At 37.9% G+C, this 27,178-nt stretch overlaps 1 protein-coding gene across 3 annotated transcripts in view; it reads left to right on the top strand.

The window, feature by feature from the left end:
- The first annotated feature begins 856 nt into the window (after positions 1–856).
- slc30a9 (solute carrier family 30 member 9) overlaps positions 857–27,178 on the top strand; it is a 990,624-nt gene continuing 964,302 nt past the window's right edge. For 2 of the 3 annotated variants that reach the window (XR_007935138.1, XM_028801927.2), the window contains exons 1-13: positions 857–984; positions 1,597–1,660; positions 1,761–1,877; positions 2,029–2,235; positions 6,404–6,454; positions 6,594–6,693; positions 9,148–9,240; positions 17,879–17,961; positions 18,477–18,535; positions 18,689–18,756; positions 20,800–20,902; positions 23,169–23,224; positions 25,866–26,001. Coding sequence is in view for 2 of the 3 variants with exons in the window: in XM_028801927.2 (XP_028657760.1) it covers positions 1,784–1,877; positions 2,029–2,235; positions 6,404–6,454; positions 6,594–6,693; positions 9,148–9,240; positions 17,879–17,961; positions 18,477–18,535; positions 18,689–18,756; positions 20,800–20,902; positions 23,169–23,224; positions 25,866–26,001 (1,050 nt within the window). In the remaining variant the exon portion in view is untranslated. The remainder of the gene's footprint in view (positions 985–1,596; positions 1,661–1,760; positions 1,878–2,028; positions 2,236–6,403; positions 6,455–6,593; positions 6,694–9,147; positions 9,241–17,878; positions 17,962–18,476; positions 18,536–18,688; positions 18,757–20,799; positions 20,903–23,168; positions 23,225–25,865; positions 26,002–27,178) is intronic. The other variant, XM_051928332.1, reaches the window with a different exon arrangement.

Raw genomic sequence — 27,178 nt, 5'->3', positions numbered from 1 at the left:
AGTCATTAGTAAAAAAAAAAAAAATCATCTACAAGTGGCATAGATTTGAAACAAAAGCTAAATTGTCCAGGAGTGGCTGGGCTGGCTCAACAAATTTAATCCAAGAGTTTGAAGTCGAAAGAAGTCTCCAAGAACCCCCAAAGTGCTTGCATTTAGAATCAGAAAGAGATTGCACAAATTTGACTTGCACTGACACAGGGCAATGGGTACGAAACCGGTCTCCTTACTGCGAGACAACTTTGCTGTCCACATCCCGCACCTAACTGCCCTTAATATTTTGATTAATCTAACTACAGTACAACGCAACACATAAAATATTAATATCGTGACCGCCGTATAATTCTATCTAAACCTTCAGAACAAATATATGGCTTAAACCGTTTTCCCTTAATCCACAAGACATAAAACTAAAAAATGATTTCGTTTTAATGCTCTGTCCAGATAATAAGCATTGCAATAAATATCGGTGGTCTAATCTGTCTTTTTTGAGCCGCGGTAATTTCCTCTCATTTCACTAAAGAATTGTAGGTATGCAATCCTGATGTTTTGACAGACTTTGTGCGGAATGACATACTCGTGACGGAAATTTTACAAAACATACTTTAATAACAAGTTACATGGATACGCAAATGTGCAAATAAAGTACAGAATCCACCGAAACACGAGACAAACGTATCGAACAACGTGCACTTCACTCTCTCCTGTCAATACTTCTCTTTAGCCTCTCAACATTTTCGGGGAATCTCGCGATGATGAACGAGAGAAAAAACGGTGTTTTTAACAGTAACTCGAGATCTGATTGGTCGAAGCGGCAACATTCGACCCAATCACCTTTATTGACTGTCTAAGCTGAAGTTCCTATGTGTGAATCTGTAGGAAGTCTCGCGACATTTCTACGAAAATCGATTTTGTTATTAATGGACGAGTAGTGTGTTAGCTAATAACATGATTTGAGATATGAATCTCAGGATTTACTTTCAACAGGTGAGATGACTTGACATAATCTTTTGGCGTAATATTTGGTGTGGTTGGCAATAGTCATTTTAGCTCCGGTTTAATGAAAGGACGGTGTCTCGGCCTCTCGAGTTTGTAAACTGCTTTCCCCACTGTGAATATGTTTTAGGAAAAGTCTTTGAATGGCACCGAGAGAAAAATATCCGTTCTTTACACATGTTAACTTATACGCGATTTGCTAGATGAGCACAAAGTCAAACCCGATCCCATTGCAATGTGGTCGGTTCTGTTTTTTCTGACACTTCTTGGTGAAACTTTCTAGTGGTGATATTCTGTTTTTTATTGTTCGATATTAGCAAAATTTGACTTTTTGAAAAGATCAGATTTTGTAGCCATCACCTTCCGAACCGATATTTAATAAGACATACGATTGTCATTTTAGAGTCATTAGTTAAACGATTAAGTTCTGCGATGTTCCTGAAGGTTTAATTTCCGGCGGAGGACCCTTAATCGACAAATGAATTGTTGGATTTATCCTTCTCTTGTCTTAACGCATATGGTTTAGCTTAATCTTTATAGTTTGTTATAATGCTATGGCTAGTGATGCATAATAAATCGGACTGTTAATGTGACATCTAACAGGGAATCCTGTTTGGCATCAGAAGGTCAGTCTCTTTTCTGCTACTGGCTCGCAACCTAGGAACAGGTGAGCATAAGTGTTTGTGATTTGAAACATTTGTCAATGTCTTCGTGATTTGACTTTTTTTTTTTTTTTGTAAATTCCTGCTACCTTTCTTTATTATTAGGGTTCTTTTGAAGAACAGTGAGGATGCTTCAAGGCCTGGGTCAAAAGCCATGGCACATTTTTTACAAACTTTGCTTCCAGCATCCATTGTCGGTTCGGTCCTGCAGACCTTGTCAAAGTAAGTGTTGTCATTTCAGAGTACTTGCTTTATGGGGAGTGTTCAGAAATGATGTTGCATTTAAAGATTTTGACATAACCCTTCTTCACTTTGTTTGAGATTTATGTGCATCTTTTAATTGTTAAGTTCTACTTTTTAACTTTTTCTCCAGGATGGCAGATCCATGGATCTCACAGGAACAGCTTATACTGGTTTCAGTCTTGCAGTCTTCCATTTCAAGTTACCACTCAGAGGAATTTCTCTTTAACAACTGTCAGCTGGAAGGATGAATCCTCCACATCAGGGCCAGACAAAAGTGGCACATCAGTATCTGCAGGAAAAGCAGCAGCAACATCTCAGACAAAAACTGATGGTTCTGGTAAGAAACTTCCAGTGGTATACTGTAATATACCTGCATTTTTGTACTGATATGATGGACTCTGGATTGTGTTCTCTTCCTTAAGCATAAAATTAAAACAAAAATAAACCTTGTGTTTATGACACCACAGACACACAAAAACATAATTCTATTTTTTTTATGTAGATGTGGTTTTTTTTCTTGACTCTCAAACTTAAATATGGATGTTTGCTCTGTTTTTACAGAGAATAGTCTGAAATGACAGATTTGTGCAAGTGAAAGAGACACCAATAGCCCAATATGATAATCGGTGTAAACAAAACTGATAACATGGAAAGAGAATTGCGTATTACGTGTCTTTTGAGGTATATTTTTTTCACTGATTGTGTCCAGTTTTTGGCAAAGGGAGCATAGTATATTTTTGTGTGTATGTGTAGATAAAGTGCTTTGAAAGGTATTGGCCCCCTTCCTAATATTCTCTGTTACTGCATATTGTATACAATGAATGACCTCAGAACTTTAGATAGAATGTGATAATACAGAAAGGAAACCTGAGTGAATACACAATACAGTTTTGAAATAATTACTTTCTTTATTCAAGGAATAAAGTTATCCTACACTCCTAGCACGTTTGTTAGACGTAAGTGCCCTCAGAGTTTAGCGGCAGTAATGACAAGTCTTTTGTATCGCTGCCGTGGAATTTACATTGACTTTTCTTTACACAACTGCTTTAATTCAGACATATTTTTAGGTAAACTGCTCATTTTAGGTCCTGCCACAGCATCTCTGTTGGGTCAAGTTCAGGACTTTGATTAGGACACCCCAGAACTTTAATATGGTTTCTTCTGAGCCATTCTGTTGTAGACTAGCTTAGATTCAACATGGCTAGCTGCAGTCATGTCAGACTGTGTTCAGTTGGCTGAGTCAAATTATCAATTGACTAAGGGGTGCAATTACCTTTTCACACAGGCAACAAAGGGGATGGATAACATTATTAATTACATATATTAAGTAGCACCTTACATTAGCTTATATGTTTACTTTGGTTCCCTTTATCTAATACTATGTTTTGTTTAAAGATCTGAAGCCATTCATTTTGACAAATATATAGAAATAGAGGGTATCAGGATGGGGGGTAAATACGTGTACACAGCAATTAGATGTTAAAGATATTAAACTGTGTGCCTTTCCAGTTTAATACGTTAGTAATGTTTCATGATATCAAGGCATGAAACAAATAAAGCCAAGTAAAAATACATCAAGGAATCATTAAGTCTACAAAATGTTATTCCAATTTCTGATTCGTCAGAGTAGCCACCTTTTGCTGAAAAAAAACAGCCAAACTGTGATGACCCTTTTGATACAGAATGCCAGTCACTCTGTGCAAGTCACCAGCTTTGCCTCCAGCAAAAGATCCCCAGACCATCACACCTCCTCCTTGCTTGATAGTTGCTGTCACATACAGAGGAACCATCATTTCAACATCTCAACCACATACAAACAACCTGCGTGATGAAACGAAGATTTCAAAGTTTGATTCATCAGTCCACAAGATGTTCTTCCAGTCTGCAGTAGTCAACAGTTGGTATTTTTAGGCTCTATCCTGTCCTTTAAGGAAAGGCTTTCTTCCTCTCACTTGCCCTGTCAAACGTGCAGCACAAAGTCTCCTCTTCACAGTAGAAACTGAGATTTGCTTTTTTCGACTGCTGTTAAGCTTTGCTTGAAGCTGTTGTGCTGTGAGGTGCCTGGCATGCAAGCTGGTGACCCTCAGAAACTTGTCTTCTCATTGGGTTGGGAATTGAGTCTGCCAGATCTCTTCCTATCAGAGCTTATTCCAGTTTCCAGTTGCCTTTAGATTATGTAGGACACTGTACTCACTGACACTGATTGTTTTGCAATTTCTGTAAATGAAACGCCTACACTTCTAAGGTTAATAATGCTCTGTTGCATTTCATTTGTTAATTGCCACTTTCTTGCTATTATTACTAGAATTTACAACTTTCTGCAGTGTAATAGTCCAAGTACTACTTCAGAGAGTGTAGTAACATAGTCTGTTCCATCGGTTTTTAAGTAATCAACAGAAATTGGGACACCAGTGCAAATTGTTTACTTCAATTGCTGCCCAAAATCTGTAGGTTGTAGCCTGTTGTTCCCTGAAGAATGCCCATTTGTAATATTGTGATATTTCCTTTTTTTTTCAGCTTATGATAACATAAACTTTCTATTTCAAACTCTGGCAGCTTACCCCTTACCTTTTCACCATTTTAGGTCATTCATTGCATTTCAACTGATTAAATTTGAAGAAAAACTGAGATGTTCTAAAAGTATGTATGTATGTATGTATGTATGTATGTATGTATGTATGTTCAGCTGTATATACTGTAAATGGAAAGTATTGTGGCAGGGTCAAAATCCCAGAGCACATTGCTTCTGGAGTGATGTCTGTATGTTTGCATGTCTGTGTATGTGTGTTAGGATTTCAGGCTATTAAAACAAGTTTGTGTGGTTATTAACATTATAAGCTGCTAGAAGCCTGTTGATTTTTTTTTTCTTTTTTGATCAAAAGCACTCCAGTAGATTTTGCTGTTTTGAAATAACTGCATTAATACACAGTCATATGAAAAAGTATGGGAACCCCTCTCAATTCTTTTTGTTTATCATTGGCAGAACTTTCAAAGTAGCAACTTCCTTTTAATATATGACATGCCTTATGGAAACAGTAGTATTTCAGCAGTGACATTAAGTTTATTGGATTAACAGAAAATATGCAATATGCATCATAACAAAATTAGACAGGTGCATAAATTTGGGAACTTAACAGAGATATTACATCAATACTTAGTTGAGTCTCCTTTTGCAAATATAACAGCCTCAAGACGCCTCCTATAGCCTTTGAGGAGTGTCTGGATTCTGGATGGAGGTATTTTTGACCATTCCTCCATACAAAATCTCTCCAGTTCAGTTAAATTTGATGGCTGCTGAGCATGGACAGCCTGCTTCAAATCATCCCATAGATTTTCGATGATATTCAAGTCGAGGGACTGTGACAGCCATTCCAGAACATTGTACTTCTCCCTCTGCATGAATGCCTTTGTAGATTTCAAACTGTGTTTTGGGTCATTGTCTTGTTGGAATATCCAACCCCTGCGTAACTTCAACTTTGTGATTGATGCTTGAACATTATCCTGAAGAATTTGTTGATATTGGGTTGAATTCATCCAACCCTCGACTTTAGCAAGGGCCCCAGTCCCTGAACTAGCCACACAGCCCCACAGCATGATGGAACCTCCACCAAATTTGACAGTAGCTAGCAGGTGTTTTTCTTGGAAAACCTGCCAGACCTGGGTTTAACAGCAACTGTGCCTGTCGCCTTCCATTTTCTGATTCCATTTCTTACAGTTGAAACTGACAGTTTAAACCTCTGAGATAGCTTTTTGAAGCCTTCCCCTAAACCATGATACTGAACAATCTTTGTTTTCAGATCTTTTGAGAGTTGCTTTGAGGATCCCATGCTGTCACTCTTCAGAGGAGAGTCAAAGGGAAAGCACAACTTGCAATTGACCACCTTAAATACCTTTTCTCATGATTGGACACACCTGTCTATGAAGTTCAAGGCTTAACGAGCTAATCCAGCCAATTTGGTGTTGCAAGTAATCAGTATTGAGCAGTTACATGCATTCAAATCAGCAAAATTACAAGGGGACCCACATTTTTGCACAGCCAGTTTTTCACATTTGATTTAATTTCATACAACTAACTACTGCTTCACTAAAAATCTTTGTTTGGAAAACACCCCAGTACTCCGATGTTCCTAGGAAATGAAAGACATACCACTGTTATCTTTTTTGTTGAAAGTAGAGTAAATTTTTATGCAGGCTGAGAGGGGTTCCCAAACTTTTTCTTATGACTGTAGCTATATTAGGAAAATTATATATTTTTTTGTTTCTTTGTTAGCTCAGGCTATATTTACACTTTCTTCCGAGTGAATACAGTACCATCAAATTATATCTGCTGGCACTTAAGAATGCATCCCTTTGTAAAGGAACTTGCGCCTGTCCAGGGTTTATTTGTCCTGCTAAGCTGCAGTATGTTTTTTAAACATCTGTGTGTTACCATGTACTCCATTTCATTGGGTCTCTAAAGGAAAACTGAATTTCATTGCAGTGTCATCATTTCTATTTATTTTTAGGGGCTGCTTCTTCTGTGGGTCTTAGCCCTGCTGAAACCATCCAAGTGAAAGGTATAGTTTTGTTTAGTAATGTTCTCTTTGAGAGACGGTCATATTCTAAAATTGATTCCCACTTATTACTTGAAATAATTTTGATAAAGTCTTGCATTTTTGGTGCATTAGTCTATATAATATATACTTTTTTTTACAGTGAGAGCTGTACTGAAGAAAAGGGATTATGGATCCAAATACACTCAGAATAATTTTATTACTGCAGTTCGGGCAATGAATGAGTTCTGCCTCAAACCCAGGTGATCATATTGTGTATTTTACTCTTGTGGAATGGACTACTTGCAGATGACATCTTACAAAATACAAACTAAAAAACTATAATAAAAAAACTGGCCAGGTCCCATGTTTTGCGAATGTGTGAGTGGCCAGGACTCTCACCAAACACTCCTTACCCTTCTGTTCCATTCTGCTCTTTCCTTCGCTGTCTGTCTTTTAGCTTTACATTTCTTGGTCCTTTATTGCATAATTGTCCCTCTTTCTGCTGTGTTAGGTGGGGACATGAGCTGAATGTTCCTCACCCTCTTTGTGTCTTCAGTCAAATCCAAAGAAAAATGAAATTTGAAATAGGCTGCCTTCTACAGTATGTACAGTTTTTCATATCTTATGGCCTTCACCATGTATTTTGTACAGTAAGGATATTATAGTGATATTTGTTTGCTGCATGTATTTTGGCGAAGAGAATATTTGTTTTACACAGTTATTCTCAAATTAACCAGTGGAGGCTACTATGTGTTATGTTTATTTTTTAAACATGGTCACAGTTTTTGCATGTTGTATTCAATTGAGGACAGTGTAGTGCAGGTTAACTTTGTCCTGTTGACAGTCTTTACCAAGCTCACAAGGCGATGAATGCCTTGTGTATACAAACATACACCAGTCAAAGAATGATTTTGTGAAAGTGAGCTGATATTATTATTTGCATGACACATCTGTTTTTTATTTTGTTGGGTTTTACAAGCATACAGTTTACCATTGTCTTTGTACACATGTATGCTGAGATGGTGTAGTATCTGTGTTGTCAGATGTTTTATAAGATTCATTACCTTTAATGTTTCTTTAGATTGTGATGAGGATGAAAGATTGTGAAAGGTGAATGTGATTGAGCCAAATTTTTGTTCTACCAGCTTTAGTGGTCAGATTACACTGTTCCTTGAAGGAAGTCTGATCAATCGGATTTGGTTGTATTGGGGAAAATGAAATGGTGAGCCCAGCCAAGAGACATTCACCTTGTGCTGAATCTAGTGTGTGGCTTGAGACTGTTAGGATGGTTGCACTCTAAGTATGCTTTTGCTTTATTAAGTTGAGATTGGAACAATGTTGATTGTTACTGCTCACTCAGAACCCTGGAATGTAAGTGTGATGGAAGTGTATTATGTTATGGTTGGCTTAAAGGTGATTGTGTCTCATGACAGCTTCTAACTGGCTGCGTTTATGTGTTGTTCTGGGGAAAGATGCAGTGGTTAGCATTGCCACAGCTTAATGATTTGAATCTGGTTTGATTTATTGCTGGGGTATCCCTGGTGTAGAAATAACATGTTTATATGGGTCCTAGGAAGAAGTGTATGCAGATTCATGGGTGATGGGTAGCAGCCCGATTGTTATTTGGGGGAATATTTAGTTATGTATAACTGACGGCTAAAGTTATGCTTTTTGTAATAGTTTTTCCTCTTGGTGCCCCTTACTATATTGATAAGTTACAAGAACGTCTGAAGTTTATTATTGTAATGGCATTGACCAAAACTGAACTTGCAGGGTAATGTTCAAGGTGAAATGGATTATATAGTACAGCTACAGTCACCTTCTCAAATAATACTTTCCAGAGAGTGTGGCATCTCTCTAGAGTGGCTTATTCCAGGGTTGTGCTGATGTGTAAGAGAATTTAAAACATGAAATTACAAATGGGGTTAGTGTTCACTTACATAGCATTTTATTATTGTGTGTAATTAATTTTTCCTAAATAGACTGAAATGTTTGCACAGTAAATGTGACAATTGCTTCATTTATCCATAAGTAGAGGTCAATGGTAAGGTGATTAATTCCTTGTTAAGGCAATTCTCTTCAAAAGTGAAAATCTTGAGCTGGCATAGCACAGCAATCTTGGTACTTACCAAAATGGCATATTTAACTTCTTGAATTTATTTAGGATATCTGTTGTTCTGAGGTTAATATATTTATTCTTGAGCAAGTGGGTTTTTAATAAAAATACATATTTTTACCTTCAATTATCTTCAATCCAGCTAATATGTTACAAGGTAAAAGTGCAGCTACTGGCAGCACCATTTAATCTGATTAATGCTCTAATCCTTGTATCAAGAAGAAATTGAGATAATTTATAATATGGCACATGAACAAGGTTTGCATCACCCTATTTTCTTTTTTATCTTCTGCCTTTCTGTCACAGAGCAAAAACAAGTTGTCACACATAAGTTGGTGACTCTAAATATCCTTTTTTTTATTCCCCTCTGGTGAGTTACTGTATGTTCATGCTCTGTGACTTTGAAAACTGTTCAGGATATTAGAATCCAATATGTGCTGATGCATGTAGTGAATTGAAAATTGAAAAAAGTTTAAATATACCATACAGTTTATCCATCTCTGTGATATTATTGTAATAGTATTTTCTTTATGTCTGTAGGAAGAAAATGTGGATTTGAAAGTTAGTTTAAAAAATAAAATGTATACATTTGTTCCAGTGATCTTGAACAGCTTCGCAAGATCCGTAGAAGAAGCCCTCATGATGACACAGAAGCTTTTACTGTTTTTCTACGCTCTGATATTGAGGCCAAGTAGGTACTTTTTTATTGTTTTTGTATTTCAGATGCTATAAAGAAATTCTTAAAATCTGTTTCAGAAAGTCTTTTAAAACTATGCACATTATTTTATTTCTGTCAGAATTAAATGGATGAAATGAGATATATTTGGAGAGAATTTCTAGAGCAGTATTTTTAATGTTCATTTGTAATTGGATTAATTTGCAGAGCACGTGGCTGATGATAAAATTAGGGACTCATTAATATCCATCCATGGCAATACAAATGGTTTGTTTCTGATCTTTGTGTAGGGTATTTATTAAATGTCAAAATGTATACAAGCAATTACTAATAACTAATGAATAAGTTTAGAAGATGATTCCTAAATTGAATTATATTTCCAAATATTTAATTGTGCTATCATGCAATTCATGGAGGCTGATGCAATTAAATTTTATTTAGCATGTAATTAACTTTTTTTTTTATTTGGTGCACATAAGAAACTGTAAATTTCTTAGTCTAAAAATTCACTCTTTGGCAGCAGCTTTCAAATGCCTCTCCTGGGACCCAGACCAGGGACATTCAGATTATAAAGACACTTTATAACCAAAATATACCTGGTTTTATGTCACAAGAGAGGTGTTTGCTTATGACTGCCACAGAGAAAATACTTGGGCTAAGACCTTTGATAAGGCAGTGGTTAATTCTGGATCCTTGCAACTCCGGGGATCTGAGTTCATATCCTGGCCTGTATAGAGTTTCGATGCTCTCCTAGTTTCTGAATATATTTTTTTTTCTGAGGATTTTGTATCTTTCTGTACCATTGTGAATGGAACAGGACTCGCCAGATTCATTATGGCTTGGCCTAAACTCGGACATCCTAAGCCTAACGCAAACACACAACCCATGCATACTCCTACTTAGGCACTGATTATGAGTGATGCCTGCACAACCTATTACTCCTCAGTACTCCATATACTGACTCACTAGTTGGTTTGAGCAGACCAGGCAGGTGTGCTTTAGAAACCTGACGCTGGTACACTTCATTTATTATAACTTACCAAGGTTACTCCTTTCCATACTTCCCACAATTTTGGTTGTTCCCCCTCAGACACCAAACCTGTGGGAAGGTTGTGGCAGTCTACCTACACCAGGTATTCTGTATTTACCTCAGACAGCTAAGATATGCAAAGTACAGAGGTTTAAAAGCAAATCAATATTTATTAGAATAGGATTATATCAGCAGAAAAGATAAATAACATAAATGATGTTACAGGTAATTGACAAGCCTCTCTGATAATGGATAGTTTGTCTACAAGCTTTGATCATTGAAATATGTGTGGTATCCAGTTCCCTTGGAGTAAATACTCTCTCTCATCTGGCATTTGAGTTATAAACTGAGCATTCTTTCTAACCCAAGATTAAATATGAGTTATATACTAACATAAAATTAAAACAGAAATACCTGTAGACTTAGACAAAATACGTAAGATTATTAACAAAAGAATTGAAAAAGAATCTCACAGTGTTGCTCTGTATGAAACAGATGTGAATAAAGTTCTAGGTCCTTATGTAAAAATGAGTTCTGAGTTCAATTGTAGTCAACCATAGCTTGTCTGACCACAGCTTGCAGCAAAAAGCAGTCCATTGTGTTTTTTTAAAGGAAATGTTTATAGCTTGTGGTTTTCTGGTACTAATGCCATATCCAAAAAATATTCAAATGTCTATGTAAACTAGGTGGCAGTGGACCTTAAAAAATAATCAAGAGTACCTCAAGTATTCTTGTAAATTAGATGTTGCATTTTCTTTTCGGTTTCAAATTCTATTCAGGCTGCTTATTCTTTGCAGTAACTGCAACTAATATTTACTTTATAGTCAATTAGTCTTTATTTTATATAGCCCCAGTCACTGAGCACCCTACAATGGACTTATGACCTATGATAGACTGGTGCCTTGTCCAGGGTCATTTCCTGCCTTATGCGCTGTGGAACAGGATTCAGCCCTGTGCAACCCCAGTTGGTTTGAGAGAGTTGAAGGACTTTTTAGGAGTATCCGAGGATCCTAGTTGCCTGGCAAGACCATAAGATACAAGTCATGGAGACTGGCAATTCTGGGTTTTAAATTTAACAGCTTTTAATTCAGAAAAAAGTTCTTGAGCATACTGCAATGCCATACATACCCATGTAGTTGTACCAGATGAGGGGAGATATGCTCATTGTGTTTGGTCTTTTTATAAACTGTGGCAGGAACATATTACAGTTGTTGCTACTTGGATGGAACATAAAATGTAAAGAGCCTTAAGTGAATTATAATCCATCGGAGAATTGATGAAGACATGGCAGAATATTTTCATGTTAAGGACGTAGAGGAAAGACAGAACTCTTGCAAAGTAGTAGAAAAATATCATGACAACTGCAGGGATGCAATTTTCAAAATTTAGAGCAGGGTGGTTATACCAGTAGGGTGGGTGACAGTGGTTTGTAGTGAGGCCGCACAGGGTTTTTTTTTTTTTTTGTGTACGTATGTCCTGTTGAGTGATTGTTAAATGTGAATAACAACACTGGTCATGCCGATTCCCATTTGTAAATTGGGGTCTGTGCCTTTAAACAGGTTTTCGTTCTTGCACAGTGGCTTGTGGGATTTGTAGGTTGTAGTTTGTATGCACTGTACTGATAAAACCGGAAGAGAAGAATGTGGTGTGACTTTTTTGATTGTACCCTCTCCCAATCAACTTCATCATTGGGAGCTCATAAACCTTATGTTAACTGGGCATTTGTAGCAGAGAAGGATATTGCACGGCCACTGAATTTAAGGACAGCGGTGGGTTCTCTTTCCTCCTAAGCCAGTCCACCGATACTCTTTTAGAAGAGGTGCACCTCCAAAGACTGTTCTTCTGGACTCTGGTGGTAGGACTGTATTCACTATCCAAGTTCCAGGAAGCAATTTATTCAAAGGAAGTATTCCGCCACATCTTTCCATCCTTTAACCGTTTATGTTTTGAGAACCACTTGTATCACCTACAGTAAAGACTTTTTCCAGGACTGTAAATATCATTGTATGGGGGTTTGTTTGTGGTGTTTTTTTGGTACTTTTGTCATTATTTTTCTTTACCATGTTTATAACCAGTTAGTATAGTAAATAAGGAGAATTTATATATTTGTGTGCTGGATGTGTTTAATCTATGTGGGCATTTTCCTGGGGTATGTTAATATTAGGTTGTCAGGGTAAAAATACTGTAGGGCTTAGGTATTGGACTGATTCTATCCGCCCCTTATTTTAAAAGCATAGCAGCTTTGTTGCTATTTAAATCTGGTGGCCACCTCCATGCTTGCTAGAAGTCGGGGGTGCATTACAGGTTGAAGTGATAGTACAGGAGTGTCATGTGTATGACTTGTGTATCACCAAACAGGCCAGTGCTCATAAACATTAGGTGAAAGTTGGTCACTTGGCATTTCTTTCATTCATGTGCAACTCTTTTTCCAGTTTGTTCATTTATTATCAGCAGTGTGCAATGTTCTACCAATAGTCCATATCTTAAACATCTAGCTTGTGAGTTTACCCGGGAGCAAAGTCAAACCTTTCACGCAGTGTGAGCAAGTTAATGTTGACTGTCAGCTTTCTTCTGTTGGTGGAAAAGTAAGTAATACAGAGGAACATTCAATGAAGTTCATCACTGAGGCTAGCTATTGACCTTTGCTGGGTGCTGGTAAATCTTTTTCTTTTAGTTTATTTTTTATCTGTTTATTTTTTTTTTGAGCAGAACATGTGGTGCAGTAATTATGTGCCTGTATTTTTTTTTTTTTTTTTTTTGCAGTGCTCATTTATCTTAAACAACCCACCATAATTCACAGAGTGAAAATATGTTCCAATGTAACACTGAGTAACAGAAATACCTACAAATATGCATACGAGCATGACAAGCCAACTGTTTTAGTTTGCCAGCATCTCATTTCCCTTGAGTATTGCTAACTCAGCATAGAATATTACGCAATGTACAGGAAAAGAAACAAAGGGCAGTAAACGGAGAATGCAATAAGTATGTCCATCCATCCATTTTCTAAACCCACTTTATCCCAAGCAGGACATGGTGAGTTAGAACCTATTCCAGCAACAATAAGGGGGTAAGGCAAGAACAATCCCTGGACAGGAAATTAGTCCTTTGCAGGGTGAAGACAGAGACACAGACACTGTTGTGATATCTCTGATGTGTAGAGTACTGTTAGTGTGCAGTGTAGTAGGTCTTTGCTCACAGCAGCATGGACATAAAAATTAAGACTAGTAGATGAGATATAGTAGTGGTATATCAGTAGTAGGTCTGTTGATCATGCTTTCTGTAGAGAGAGGAAGAGAAGAGGTATTAAGTGACAGTGCCATCCCCTGGGTTGGAAGGCAATTACAGTCTGCCAGACCCTGAAGGTGTCCTCTAATCGCATGTATGTGACAGTTGGAAGAGTAACCACAACTCATACCCACTGATAGTTTCAGTAACAGTTACTTTATGAGGCACTTCCCATAGCCATAAGTGGGAAGGTGATTATTCTGCTCGTATGGCTGTAGACCATTTATTGTTAAATATTACTGCATTGTTCTTAATATTTTGACTATTAAGTGGCAGCCATTTCATGCAGCTTAGTGCAGTATCCTACCTGATTATGTTGTTGTTTGTCTGCTTCTTTAAAATATCTATACAGTAATCCCTCGCTATATCGCGCTTCGCCTTTCGTGGCTTCACTCTATTTCGGATTTTATATGCAAGCATATTTAAATATATATCGCAGATTTTTTGCTGGTTCGCGGATTTCTGCGGACAATGGGTCTTTTAATTTCTGGTACATGCTTCCTCAGTTGGTTTGCCCAGTTGATTTCATACAAGGGACGCTATTGGCAGATGGCTGAGAAGCTACCCAACTTACTTTTCTCTCTCTCTCTTGCGCTGACTTTCTCTGATCCTGACGTAGGGGGATTGAGCAGGGGGGCTGTCCGCACACCTAGACGATACGGACGCTCGTCTAAAAATGCTGAAAGATTATCTTCACGTTGCTACCTTCTGTGCAGCTGCTTCCTGAAGCGACATGCTGCACGGTGCTTCGCATACTTAAAAGCTCGAAGGGCACGTATTGATTTTTGATTGAAAAACAAACTCTGTCTCTGTCTCTCTCTCTCTCTTTGTCTGCTCCTGACGGAGGGGGTGTGAGCTGCTGCCTTCAACAGCTTTGTGCCGCCGTGCTTCGCATACTTAAAAGCCAAACAGCCATATTGATTTGTTTGCTTTCCTCTGTCTTTCTGACAGTCTCTGCTCCTGACGCGCACTCCTTTGAAGAGGAAGATATGTTTGCATTCTTTTAATTGTGAGACGGAACTGTCATCTCTGTCTTGTCATGGAGCACAGTTTAAACTTTTGAAAAAGAGACAAATGTTTGTTTGCAGTGTTTGAATAACGTTCCTGTCTCTCTACAACCTCCTGTGTTTCTGCGCAAATCTGTGACCCAAGCATGACAATATAAAAATAACCATATAAACATATGGTTTTTACTTCGCGGATTTTCTTATTTCGCGGGTGGCTCTGGAACGCAACCCCCGCGATGGAGGAGGGATTACTGTATATATAATTCACTAAGCCAGAAGACAAGTAGCCGACCATGGAAAGCACGCCGGAAGGGGCGTGGATTCACTAAACCGCCGACAAGTAAGACGCCAATGGCACACGCAGGAAGGAGCCACGCCCACCAACTCTTAGACCATTGGATACGACGAAAGAATCACAGAGCCACGCCCACCAACTCGGACGCGACGCCAAGGAAAACATGCCGTCATTTCTGTTTGTCTGTGCCACAGTACACTTAAAGCTCTGAGCCACGTTGACTTTTCATTAGTCAACCTCAGTGGAACCTTGGTTCACACAGAGGCAGCGCCAGAGAGAGAGACAGAGGCACACACAGGCAGCGTGATAGAGAGAGCCGCGCACACACAGGCAGCGCCAGAGAGACAGAGGGGCACGCACACACACACACACACAGAGAGGCAACACCAGAGAGAGACAGAGGCACACACAGGCAGCGCAAGAGAGAGCCGCGCAATCCTATAAAACTGAAGTTAAAACACAATGAAGGAAGCAGTCTTTAAAAACCAATAAGCCCTGTGCCTCATTTTCATTAGCGTCTCACCTGCTTCAGGCCCTGCAACAGTCGAGACGCTCTCTCTGCAGCTGACCTTCTCTGTGCCTGACTCCACTACTGTCAGTCGCCTGATTAAAAATGGCCTTTTGAAGGGGAGCTATGGACCCGCTATACCACAGGAACACATTGCCTTCGAGTCTGCTCTCGCTCGCTGTAACGTACTGGCTTGCTCTCTCTCTCTCTCTCCTCACTCGCTCACACACTACACAGGGGAGAAAGCAGAGAGACAGAGGGGGCGGGGGCTCGCGTGCTGCTGAGAGAGACAGGGGGGGCTGGGGAGGCTCGCGTGCTGCTGAGAGGCTCGAGTGCTGCAGAGAGAGAGAGGGCTCCTGTGCTTCTGAGAAACAGAGGGGGAGGGGGTGCTGCTGAGAGAGAGAGGGGGGCTAGGGAGGCTCGGGTGCTGCTGAGAGAGAGAGAGAGAGAGGGGGGGGGCTGGGGAGGCTTGGGTGCTGCTGAGAGAGAGAGAGAGGGGGGGGCTGGGGAGGCTCGTGTGCTGCTGAGAGAGAGAGGGGGGGCTGGGGAGGCTCCCGTGCTCCTGAGAGAGAGAGCCTGCGCATGCACTGCACATGCCATGCAGCTGAGCAGGGAGCCTGGGTGTTTATGTCAGTGTTATTCAATGTTTTTACTATTACACTGTGCATTCTATGGTGTAATAATTAACTATATTTGTGCTTGAAAATCTTTAAAAAAATATATTTACATACAGTTCGTATGGTCTGGAATGGATTAATTGTATTTACATGCAATCCTATGGGGGAAATTGCTTCGGTTCACGACCAAATCGGTTTACGACCAGAGGTTTGGAACGAATTATGGTTGTGAACCGAGGTTCCACTGTATATTGAGTCTAGAAAACATGATCAGCAAGTCTTTGATAGGCTGCAACAAAATGATGAAAGAACGGGCACATTTTTTTCTCACAAGCTGGGTAGGTGTTAGTTAATTAGTTTCTCGAAGGATTTCAAGATTTAATATGCACAAGCGGTAACACTGCAAAAGCAGCCCAAACCAGAAAAGACTGCTGGCAAAAAGTGGCTGACAAATTAAACGCGTGTGCATTGTACTTACTGAAAGCAGTGTTACGGATTTTGCAAATGTTCATTTTTTCCCTCTGCTTAAAAAACATTAAAAAAGCGGCGTGATTATGCGACGTATACTATGCCGCGGGTTGGTATGCACCGTGTAAAACAGTTTGTCGCGGATAATTTGCCTTTTACTTTAACACGAAGACAATTTCCTGTTAGATTTGCCTTTGCGATGACAATTGATAAGGCACAGGGCCAAACTTTCAAAAAGATGTGCATGTATCTGCCAAAACCAGTTTTCAGTCACGGACAGTTGTATGTTGCTCTCTCCAGAGTTCCATCTTTTCATTCACTTACTGGTATGCCTGCAGGAACACGTGCAGCGAGCGACACACACACGCATACAGGCACGGGAGAGAGAGAGCGCTGGACACATAAGAATAATAATACTTCATTACATTGATATACCGGTGTTTTCAGTATTCAAAGTGCTATCCACACAGGGAGAAACCGGGAAGCGAACCCAAAATCTTCCACAGTCTCCTTACTGCAAAACAGCAGCACTACCATTGCGCTACAAGGCAGTTAAAGAATGCACCAGCCTCGATTTTGTTTTCACTTCTGTTTACAGCGATCGGATCGTAGCGTGCATTGTTGCAATGTTACTTTTCTTGGTGGCTTATTACATTAGGGATGTTTCACATGTTAATTTTTTTCCCTGTGCTTAAAAGACATTAAAAAAGTGTTTCTCAACTGTGACTCCAGAACAACTCAGTACGCAAGCTATATTAAGCGTCAACAACGAAGACTCGCTACACCTTAATGAACAAGTGCTGAAACTTATCCCTACCGACGAAGTAACTTTCACCAGCGTGGCCTCCATCGTCACAGACGATCCCGCTTTCAGTCACGGACAATTGTATGTTGCTCTCTCCAGAGGTCCATCTTTTCATTCACTCACAGTGGTATCCACAAACCCACCCCATTTGGACAACTGTGTCGTTCAGCAAGTGTTCACCCATCAATACATAATTATGCGGCGTATGTTACGCCGCGGGTTGGCTAGTTACTAATATTTTTGTGGTGAAAGGTTGGGTGGAGTCTAGAGGGTATTGTCCCATAGACTGTCAATGGGCCATTTAGCACCAGGATGCATTTGGGTACTCTCTGCTACCCAGCTTCTCATGCTGCAGTGTCTGTTTTGTTGCTTGGTGAGCAGAACTGCACTCAGTACTCACACATACTTTGTAATCTAGTTTATTACATCAAATGCCTGAATTTATATTATAGAAGTTTTTATAATATAACCTAACATTTTTAAAACCTATTTAAAACCATACTGCTTTTATGCCTGTGAGTCCTTTTCTGTTTCACAATATTTTCACATGAGTTCAGTACTGTAATGTCAGATATATGTTAATGTTTGGTATGTGAAAATATAATTCTTCTTTTACTCCCTTTGTTTATGTCTAGAGCAATGGAGGTCTGGGGAAGCCAAGAAGCATTAGTCAGAGAACGCAAGTTGAGAAAAGAAGTTGAAAAAGAATACAAGGAAAGTAAGTGTTGTTGTCATGCAGCAAGTACATTCTGGGCTGGTCCTAGCCAACTTGGTATGAAGAATCAAAACCGTTGAACTAGTTTGAAATAGTCTTAAAATTTTGTTTATTAAGGAACCTGTTGTCAACATGAAAAAAAAAAACACTGGTTTCATTCCATTTGAACTTCTGTAGTGCTGAGGTGTCACCTGTTGAATGGCTGCACTCGGTCCTAATCTGGGATCCTGAGTTGGTTTGTCATGTGGTGGGTGCGGCAATGCGCTGTATCAGTGCATTCTCCTTACCTCTCTCTCTCTCTCTCTTGTATCTGTTTTTACTAGCATCATAAAAACAACATGAAGAAATTGTGCGAGGACCCAGTGAACAGCTTAAATATGGCTCAGAGTGGCATTTGGTTAATCAGGAGAATTCATATGTTTGAGTTGTGTTCAGAAAAAGGAATTAATAACAGGAGGGAAATTGCATTTATGTGATGATCTTTTGTTTAGGTTACTCTAAACTATATTTTTTTATAGACTTATTTCGAAATCAGAAGCTTTTAAAGGAATACAAGGATTTCTTAGGTAATACGAAGGTAAGATATGATGTTCATTGGAAGAAAAAACTAAAGAAATAGTTCACATTTTATAGATTTTATAAATTAAACAAAATATACCATTAATTTTTATTTAATTATTTATTGTTTTAAATTAATTTTTATTTTTTTCTTTCTTTTTTTTTTTTTTAGCCACGTTCAGGTAAAAGGACAGCATTTTTGCAAGGTCCTGGGAAGGTTGTCATGGTGGCTATATGCATGTAAGTTTAATAGGGAAATAAATAAAAAATAACACTTTTCTTCACTTTCTTGTTTAAAATGTAACAATAAATAAGCTACACTGAATCAAGCCATTATTTAAGTTAACAATGTGTTGCAGACCACAATGAGGTTATCTGAGTTTTTAAAGCACTTTGAGCTACACCCTTTGTATAAAACATACTTTAGAAGTAAAGGTGGTTGTTTTTGTTGATTTATTTTTTAAATGGCAGTATTAATTCCCGGAACTGGTCCAAGAATGGAATGTTTTATTTAGTAGTAATTAAACTACTGCAGGATGTCTTTGCCACTTTGTGTATAACAAAGAAGTGTGACATGACTATCTGAGAGGAGGAGAGGATGCAACCAACCCATCTGAGAGCAGATGAAAAATTGTGGTATGATCTTGAACATGGCCTAGTAATAATCTCTGGACATGCTCCACCCAATAAATAATAATGGGAATGCTATAGACAGTAAACATAGCAAAAGGCTTTGAAGTAGACTGGTGAACTGTGTAAGGAAATCTGTAAAAGTAAAATTGTTATTTAGGCTAAACTTTATGATTTACAGGGTATGTGTAACATTTTTAAAAAGAGCTTGGGAATCTAACAGAATTTGATTCGCATTTCATTACTCAATGTGGGATATCTGCACTATAGCTTTTTCTTATTTTTTTGCACCTCAAAAAGTTTATTTTTGAAGAGAGAAACATTAGTCCAATGGTAAGTTTGCATATTAAGAGTGAAGTGCTTACCTATTAATGTTTAAAGGGTCTGACTGTGAGGGATCTGTGCAGATGTCAGCAGGTAGATATTACTGGTATTGGTCCAGCTACCCTTGTGTGATGCATTTGCATACCTCGGATGCGATTATAACTTACCTGTATTGTAAAAGCTTTAAGGATAGTTTTGAAAATTGTAATAATACACAATGTTCATTTAACTCATGATTCTACTAAAATGTTGTTTTCACTTTCTCGTATACATAGTATAGAGAAGGTATAGGAAATGTGAAAAAGTTCTACCTCGAGATTTTGATGAATCTTGATGTTATAGACCTTCCAGAGTCCAAATATACCATTTTCGAAATTATGTCTGGCTGTGTGTAAACACAACTCTAAAACACTTTGACTTAGGTCAGTGAGATTTTGTACACCTGCTGTATATCAAAAATAAGGAATCCTATCAACTTTTGGGCCATTTCCGGCAACCGGAAATGGTACTTTAACTGAATACTTTTGCGAAGTTTGAAGTTAACTATGGTTATAATTACAGATAGATGATTCAAATTTTGTATAGATGTTTGTAATGATAAAAAGCAAACAGAAGAATTACCAAACCGGAAGTAGTATTTTATTTAAACAAACATCTGAATTTTGTATATCATGGAAATATAAATGTGTACATGATATTAAAAACTGTATTCAATATAATGCATATTCTTTCAATAACTATTATTAATTTTATTTTAATTTATACATCATCTTTTTGACAATAATGTGTGAACATTGAACATGCCATGTAAATATAAAGATGTAATGGGAACAATAAGCTGCAACGTCCCCATCGTGTTCCTGGTAATACGTTTAATTTTATGATTTTTTTTATTTTTTTATTTCCAGCATCATTATCATAATTAAATGTAGCTAAATGCAGTTTTACCTATAGCAATTTATTGCAACAAATATTATATAATACTAACACTTTTTCTATGTTTTTAGGTAACTATAACACTTTTTACTTTGCACGTAATCTAGGTAATGCATATGTAATCATGAAAAAATTTCACCACCATTTTCGACCTCCCTAAGTTTGAAAATATTATTTTAATATAAAGTTTGATTATAAATTGATAAAACTGATACACAATCATTTTATCTCTATTAGTTATGGTGAGAAACCAAGACATAATGATATTTGAGAAATATTGTGCAACTGGAAGTGGTTCTGAAGACCTTTTCCTCTCTCAGTATACGAGAAAGTTTGTTTTGGTCATTATATAATATTATTCACTAATGTAGTTTTGTTTCTCTTTTTTTACAGCAATGGACTTAACTTTTTCTTTAAGATTCTAGCTTGGGTTTATACTGGTTCAGCCAGCATGTTTTCAGAAGCCATTCACTCCTTAGCAGATACATGTAACCAGGTACAAAGTCTAACCTCTTCTACAAAGTAACCAAGGATGTGGAAGTTGATTGTGGACAGTCGAGTAGGAAACTTTACATGTTTATCATATTAAATACCATTCCCATACTTTCACATATATTTTCAGTTTTATATTTGTTCACCTTAATCAAGTGAAGATGGATTGTCCAGTGGGCTTATTTTGATTTTTAAAATACTGAATGCTGTGATTTGGTGTGTTTCAGCTATTTTTTAAAAACATTATAAATCCTAGCAGTGTTGCCTCATTTTCCTGAGATTAGGCCAAATCCCTCATTTGAGTAGTCTGGTGGGGTGTGCCATTGCTACATCCCGCACATTTGTGATGTTTTATGTTTTTGTTTTGTAAGTTCTATTACTTCTAGTGAAGTCATAACAAAGCCACATAGCTGTTCTTTTATTTTATTATTTTTATTATTAAGCTGATTCTTCTTTTACATGCCCTGAAATAGTAGTTACCTTTAAATGTAAAGTGGTGCCAGGAACCACTTTTAAAATGTTATTTAAAGTTTTGTCTTTATTACCAACTGGTCATAACATAGGTGGGAAGAATGTGAATTAATTGTATAACAAAAAAGGCTTAAATGACTTTTATTAATTGGCCAAGGAAAAGATTTTCCACAATGCTGTTTTGCCCGTCTCTCATAGCTTAGCAAAGAAAGAAGCTCAGTTTTCATAGCTGTTTAAATCAACAGTAGGTGGTGCTAACTCTCATTTACCTCATTATTTCTCTTTTTAGTGTACTTTTGGTCCCTGGGAGCAAAAGTAATACATATTAGTAAAGTACGTAATTTGCAGGAATTTTGCACCTCCGTCACACAAACCTAATAGATTAAACCTATGTGATGTCAATAATGTGTTTAGGCTGAGTGAAAATACAGCACTGATACAAAAAATAATAATACTTTAAAAATAATAACTGTATACATAAATATTGCAGAATAATACATTACATAGTAATAAACCCTCTTCAACCTGTTTGACATATCTATATTTACTTGAGTGTAGTAATGTTTAATGTTTGTGGAAAAGGAGATGGGGGAGCCAGTTACTGGTGGCAAAACCTCAGATGGTTTTAATTTCTGGGTTAAGAAAGGCTTCTGTTTCAGTGTATCAGAATACTGCCTTGGTATCATTTCAAAATGGAAACCTCATGAACTGGCAGAAATGGAAAGTTTTTTTGAATAGAAGAAAGAAGGTTTGTCGTGTTGTAACTGTCTGTTGAGAGTGAGAGGCTTATGGCTCATTACCCGAGGGATGACCAGATGAGGTAGTGGTCACTTTGTAGATTGTTATTTTAGATGCTAGCAGTTTCATCTGGTTGAATGGAAGCACAATGATATGTGCTGAATGGGAATCCATAGTAAAAGGAATGAGATTGAGCTAGTTTTTGTGTTACATGGGGATAATTAGTGCTCCCAGTTCTTACCATTTCTGCATGTGCATGCATACAATGAAATAGCTGGCTAAATCAGTATACTTCAAATATAGATCATTGCAGTTAAACAGTCACTGTTGTGAGAGTGAGGCATATCTTCACTTATAAATATTGGAAAAAGAGCTACTACAATAGTTAATGGGGATTTTTCCAAGGATCATTTACAAGTGTAGTTCGTGTATGTAGTGCGTATATTTTATTTGTTTTCATAATACAGCTATGATTATATTTAAGTCTGTGTGTTTGAAAACTTATTTGCAGAGCTTAAAAATTTACTAAAGGGGGTAGTGTTTCCAAGTTTGAAAACAGTTTTGAGTTGGCTAACTTATGGATATCACCACCACATAAAAGATTAGCAGGGAAAAAATAAAGGTGCCAAGGCAGCAATGAGATCTAACTATTTCATTCCAAACGTAAGGCAGCACAGCACATAGTGCTTATTCACAGCTAGAGAGTCCAGGGTTTGAAATCAAATCCAGGGACTTTGTGGCAGTTGTGTGGAGTTTCCACCTTCTCCTTACACTATGTAGGTCTTCCGCCAGCTACTACATTTTACTGATTGGACACTCAAAATTATACAAGCTGGTTTGTGACTGAATGTGGGCATGAGTGTGCCCAGTAATAGGCTTTCAAGTATTTCCTGCCACCTTAGGCTCAGTACCTCAGCCTGTACAGCTCTATATAAAAGGGTTAAAAAAATAATGGATGGATGAAATTATTTAACATTATAAATTATGAATGAAAACAATAAGTGTGGATTTAGAGTAACAAAAAAAATGTCATTGTTTTTTTTTTTTTTTTTTGCTGACAGGCTCTTCTTGCTTTGGGCATCAGTCAGTCTGTCAGGAATCCAGATGCTGGGCACCCGTAAGAAACATTTTAGTCTTATTCTCTGTAGATATAGGTTCTTTAAAGACCAGTGGCTCCCCAAAACAACTGCCATTGTTAAATTGTTAAAAGTCATTAAGTGCTTCCAGTCTGTTAGTAGCGTGCAGTATGAAGGCAAAAGCGACTCCAAAGGAAGGTGGATCTTAAGCGTATTTGGATTTATTGTACTTTTGTCTCACATATACAGTACTGTGCAAAAGTTTTAGGCAGGTGTGAAAAAATGCTGTAAACAAAGAATGCTTTCAAAATGGAAGTGTTAATCTTTTATTTTCATCAATCAACAAAATGCAGTGAATGAACAAAAGAGAAATCTAAATCAAATCAGTATTTGGTGTGACCACCCTTTGCCTTCAAAACAGCATCAATTCTTCTTGGTACACTTGCACACAGTTTTTGAAGGAACTCGGCTGGTAGGTTGTTCCAAACATCTTGGAGAACTAACCACAGATCTTCTGTGGATGTAGGCTTCCTCACATCCTTCTGTCTCTTCATGCAATCCCAGACACAGTTGATGATGTTGAGATCAGGGCTCTGTGGGGGCCATACCATCACTTCCAGGACTTCTTGTTCTTCTTTACGCTGAAGATAGTTTTTAATGACTTTGGCTGTATGTTTGGGGTCGTTGTGCTGCTACAGAATAAATTTGGGGCCAATCATACGCCTCCCTGATGGTATTGCATGATGGATAAGTATCTGCCTGTATTTCTCGGCATTGAGAACACCATTAATCCTGACCAAATCTCCAACTCCATTTGCAGAAATGCAGCCCCAAACGTTCAAGGAACCTCCACCATGCTTCACTTTTGCCTGCAGACACTCATTATTGTACCGCTCTCCAGCCCTTCGACGAACAAACTGCCTTCTGCTACAGCCAAATATTTCAAATTTTGACTCAACAGTCCAGAGTACCTGCTGCCATTTTTCTGCACCCCAGTTCCTATGTTTTCGTGCATACTTGAGTCGCTTGGCCTTGTTTCCACGTCGGAGGTATGGCTTTTTGGCTACAACTCTTCCATGAAGACCACTTCTGGCCAGACTTCTCCGGACAGTAGATGGGTGTACATGGGTCTCACTTGTTTCTGCCAGTTCTGAGCTGATGGCACTGCTGGACATCTTCTAATTTCGAAGGGTAATAAGCTTGATGTGTCTTTTATCTGCTGCACTGTTTCCTTGGCTGACCACTGCGTCTACGATCCTCAACATTGCCCGTTTCTTTGTGCTTCTTCAAAAGAGCTTGAACAGCACATCTTGAAACCCCAGTCTGCTTTGAAATCTTTGTCTGGGAGAGACCTTGCTGATGCAGTATAACTACCTTGTGTCTTGTTGCCATGCTCAGTCTTGCCATGACATGAAACTGTCTTCCACAACCTCACCTTGGTAGCAGAGTTTGGCTGTTCCTCTCCCAGTTTTAAGCTTCCTACACAGCTGTTTCTGTTTCAGTTAATGACTGTGTTTCAACCTACGTGTGACATTGATGATCATTAGCACCTGTTTGGTATAATTGGTTGATCATACACCTGACTATAATCCTACAAAATCCCTGACTTTGTGCAAGTGTCCCTATAAGAATTGATGCTGGTTTGAAGGCAAAAGGTAGTAACACCAAATATTCATTTGATTTAGATTTTTCTTTTGTTCACTTACTTTGCATTTTGTAAATTGATAACAATAAACAATCTTTATATTTCTGAAAGCATTCTTTGTTTACAGCATTTTTTCACACCTGCCTAAAACTTTTGCACAGTACTGTATATATCACTGTAATCTACAAATATCTGTCCTGAGTCATTGTGAAAAAAACCAGTAATGTAGATAGATAGGAATGCATACCTTTTTACTGTACTATAGCTATGATGTTTTTGTTAATTTGGCATTGGTATCGAGTGAGTAATCAAAAAGTGACACACTTAAAGTTGAATATTTCTGAAACAGTAACATAAAGTGAAGTCAAAAAGGCAGCATTTTTAGGAGAACCCTTCTGTATGTTGAGGGTTTCACACAATAGCACATTATTAAAATGCTTTCAGCCCTCATTCAGAAAACAGCCTCATTGTTCTAGGCTTTAAAAGGCAAATTAAAAACTGGAGATGATCAAACTTTTATTTAAAATTGAACAGTTTATTGAATACTTAAATTTTAATTTTATATCCAATAAATTCTAAAGAACTGTTTTATTTTCTTCTCAAATTTTAATTGAAAAAAAAAATTCAACAAAGAAACAAGACATTTCCAAAATTGCAAGAGTAGTGTGTGACACATAAGAAAAAACTTACTACCGTAAGAAATAAAATTAACAAATGAACACTCCTTTGCAGAGCTAAGCAAAATGGGTGAAACCTTTGACTGTTCAACTAAAGAGAGGTCAGGAATCAGGAAATTTCCCAAAGGACCAAAAAGGCAAAAGAAAATATTTTTAGAAAGAAAGATAGTTTACCTGTATTGTGTACTTCTAAGAAACCCTTTGTGTTTTCACAAAAGCAGTAGCCACCATTCAGATTTGCCCAGTGTTTTTAATCTTCAAGTTGTTTTGCTTATTGTTCTTTATGATCTTATGAATTTTAAGAATTTTTCAAAACACAATCTTATTAATAGATTTTTTTCCCTTTTTTCCCCCCTACAGATATGGCTTTTCCAATATGCGCTACATAGCATCTCTCATTAGTGGTGTTGGGATTTTCATGATGGGTGCTGGCCTCTCATGGTACCATGGTATAATGGGCCTTATTCAGCCTCATCCAATTGAATCCTTGCTTTGGGTAAGTTTTTTATGCATTTAAGATCTGTTATAGGTATGACTGAGCCAGGTTCTCGTCACTTAAATGGTATCAAGCTCACATGAAGCATTGTGTAAAATAAGGAAGATCTGAGGGTACAAATTTTGTATTTACGGTATGTTTATTTTTAAAAGTTATATAGTTGCTGTGGATGATACAAGTAACATGTCTTCTCATTATAAATACAGTTTTTACACATTACTTTGACTAGACAGTTGTGTGAAAACATTTACCAGCCGTGCACATTCTTACACCATTGTCTCACACTTGTTATTGCAAAGAATGAATACTACATTTATTGGGATTTCACACATTAAAAATTGGAAGAGTCTCTTCATGATTTTTGCTGTACAGTAATCCCTCCTCGATCGCGGGGGTTGCGTTCCAGAACCCCCCCGAAAGGTGAAAATCCGCGAGTAGAAACCATATGTTTATATGGTTATTTTTATATTGTCATGCTTTGGTCACAGATTTGCACAGAAACACAGGAGGTTGTAGAGAGGCAGGAACTTTATTCAAACACTGCAACCAAACATTTGTCTCTTTTTCAAAAGTTTAAACTGTGCTCCATGACAAGACAGAGATGACAGTTCCGTCTCACAATTAAAAGAATGCAAACATATCTTCCTCTTCAAAGGAGTGCGTGTCAGGAGAAGAGAATGTCAGAATCAGAATCAGCTTTATTGGCCAAGTATATGTACACATACAAGGAATTGGACTCCGGTTTTACCTAGTATTGTCCCTGATGCTGTGAGATTGACTTAAGTGTTCATGAGAGTGATGGCCTGAGGAAAGAAACTGTTCACATGTCTGGTAGTTTTGGCGTACAGTGCTCTGTAGCGCCTACCAGAGGGAAGAAGTTGAAAAAGGTTGTAACCAGGGTGTGATGGATCTGCAATGATGTTTTCTGCCCGTTTCCTGACTCGAGATCTGTATAAGTCTTGAATGGAGGGCAGATCAACACCAATGATTTTTTCTGCAATCCTGACTGTCCGTTGAAGTCTGTTCCTGTCCTGTTTTGTGGCTGAGCCAAACCAGACTGTGATAGATGAACAGAGAACAGACTGGATTACTGCAGAGTAAAATTGGATGAGCAGCTCCTGAGGCAGGTTGAACTTCCTGAGCTGGCGCAGGAAGTACAACCTCTGCTGGGCCTTTT

The sequence above is a fragment of the Erpetoichthys calabaricus genome, chromosome 5, assembly GCF_900747795.2.
Source record: "Erpetoichthys calabaricus chromosome 5, fErpCal1.3, whole genome shotgun sequence".
Lineage (NCBI taxonomy): Eukaryota > Metazoa > Chordata > Cladistia > Polypteriformes > Polypteridae > Erpetoichthys > Erpetoichthys calabaricus.
This window is presented reverse-complemented; position numbering and strand designations above follow the sequence as displayed.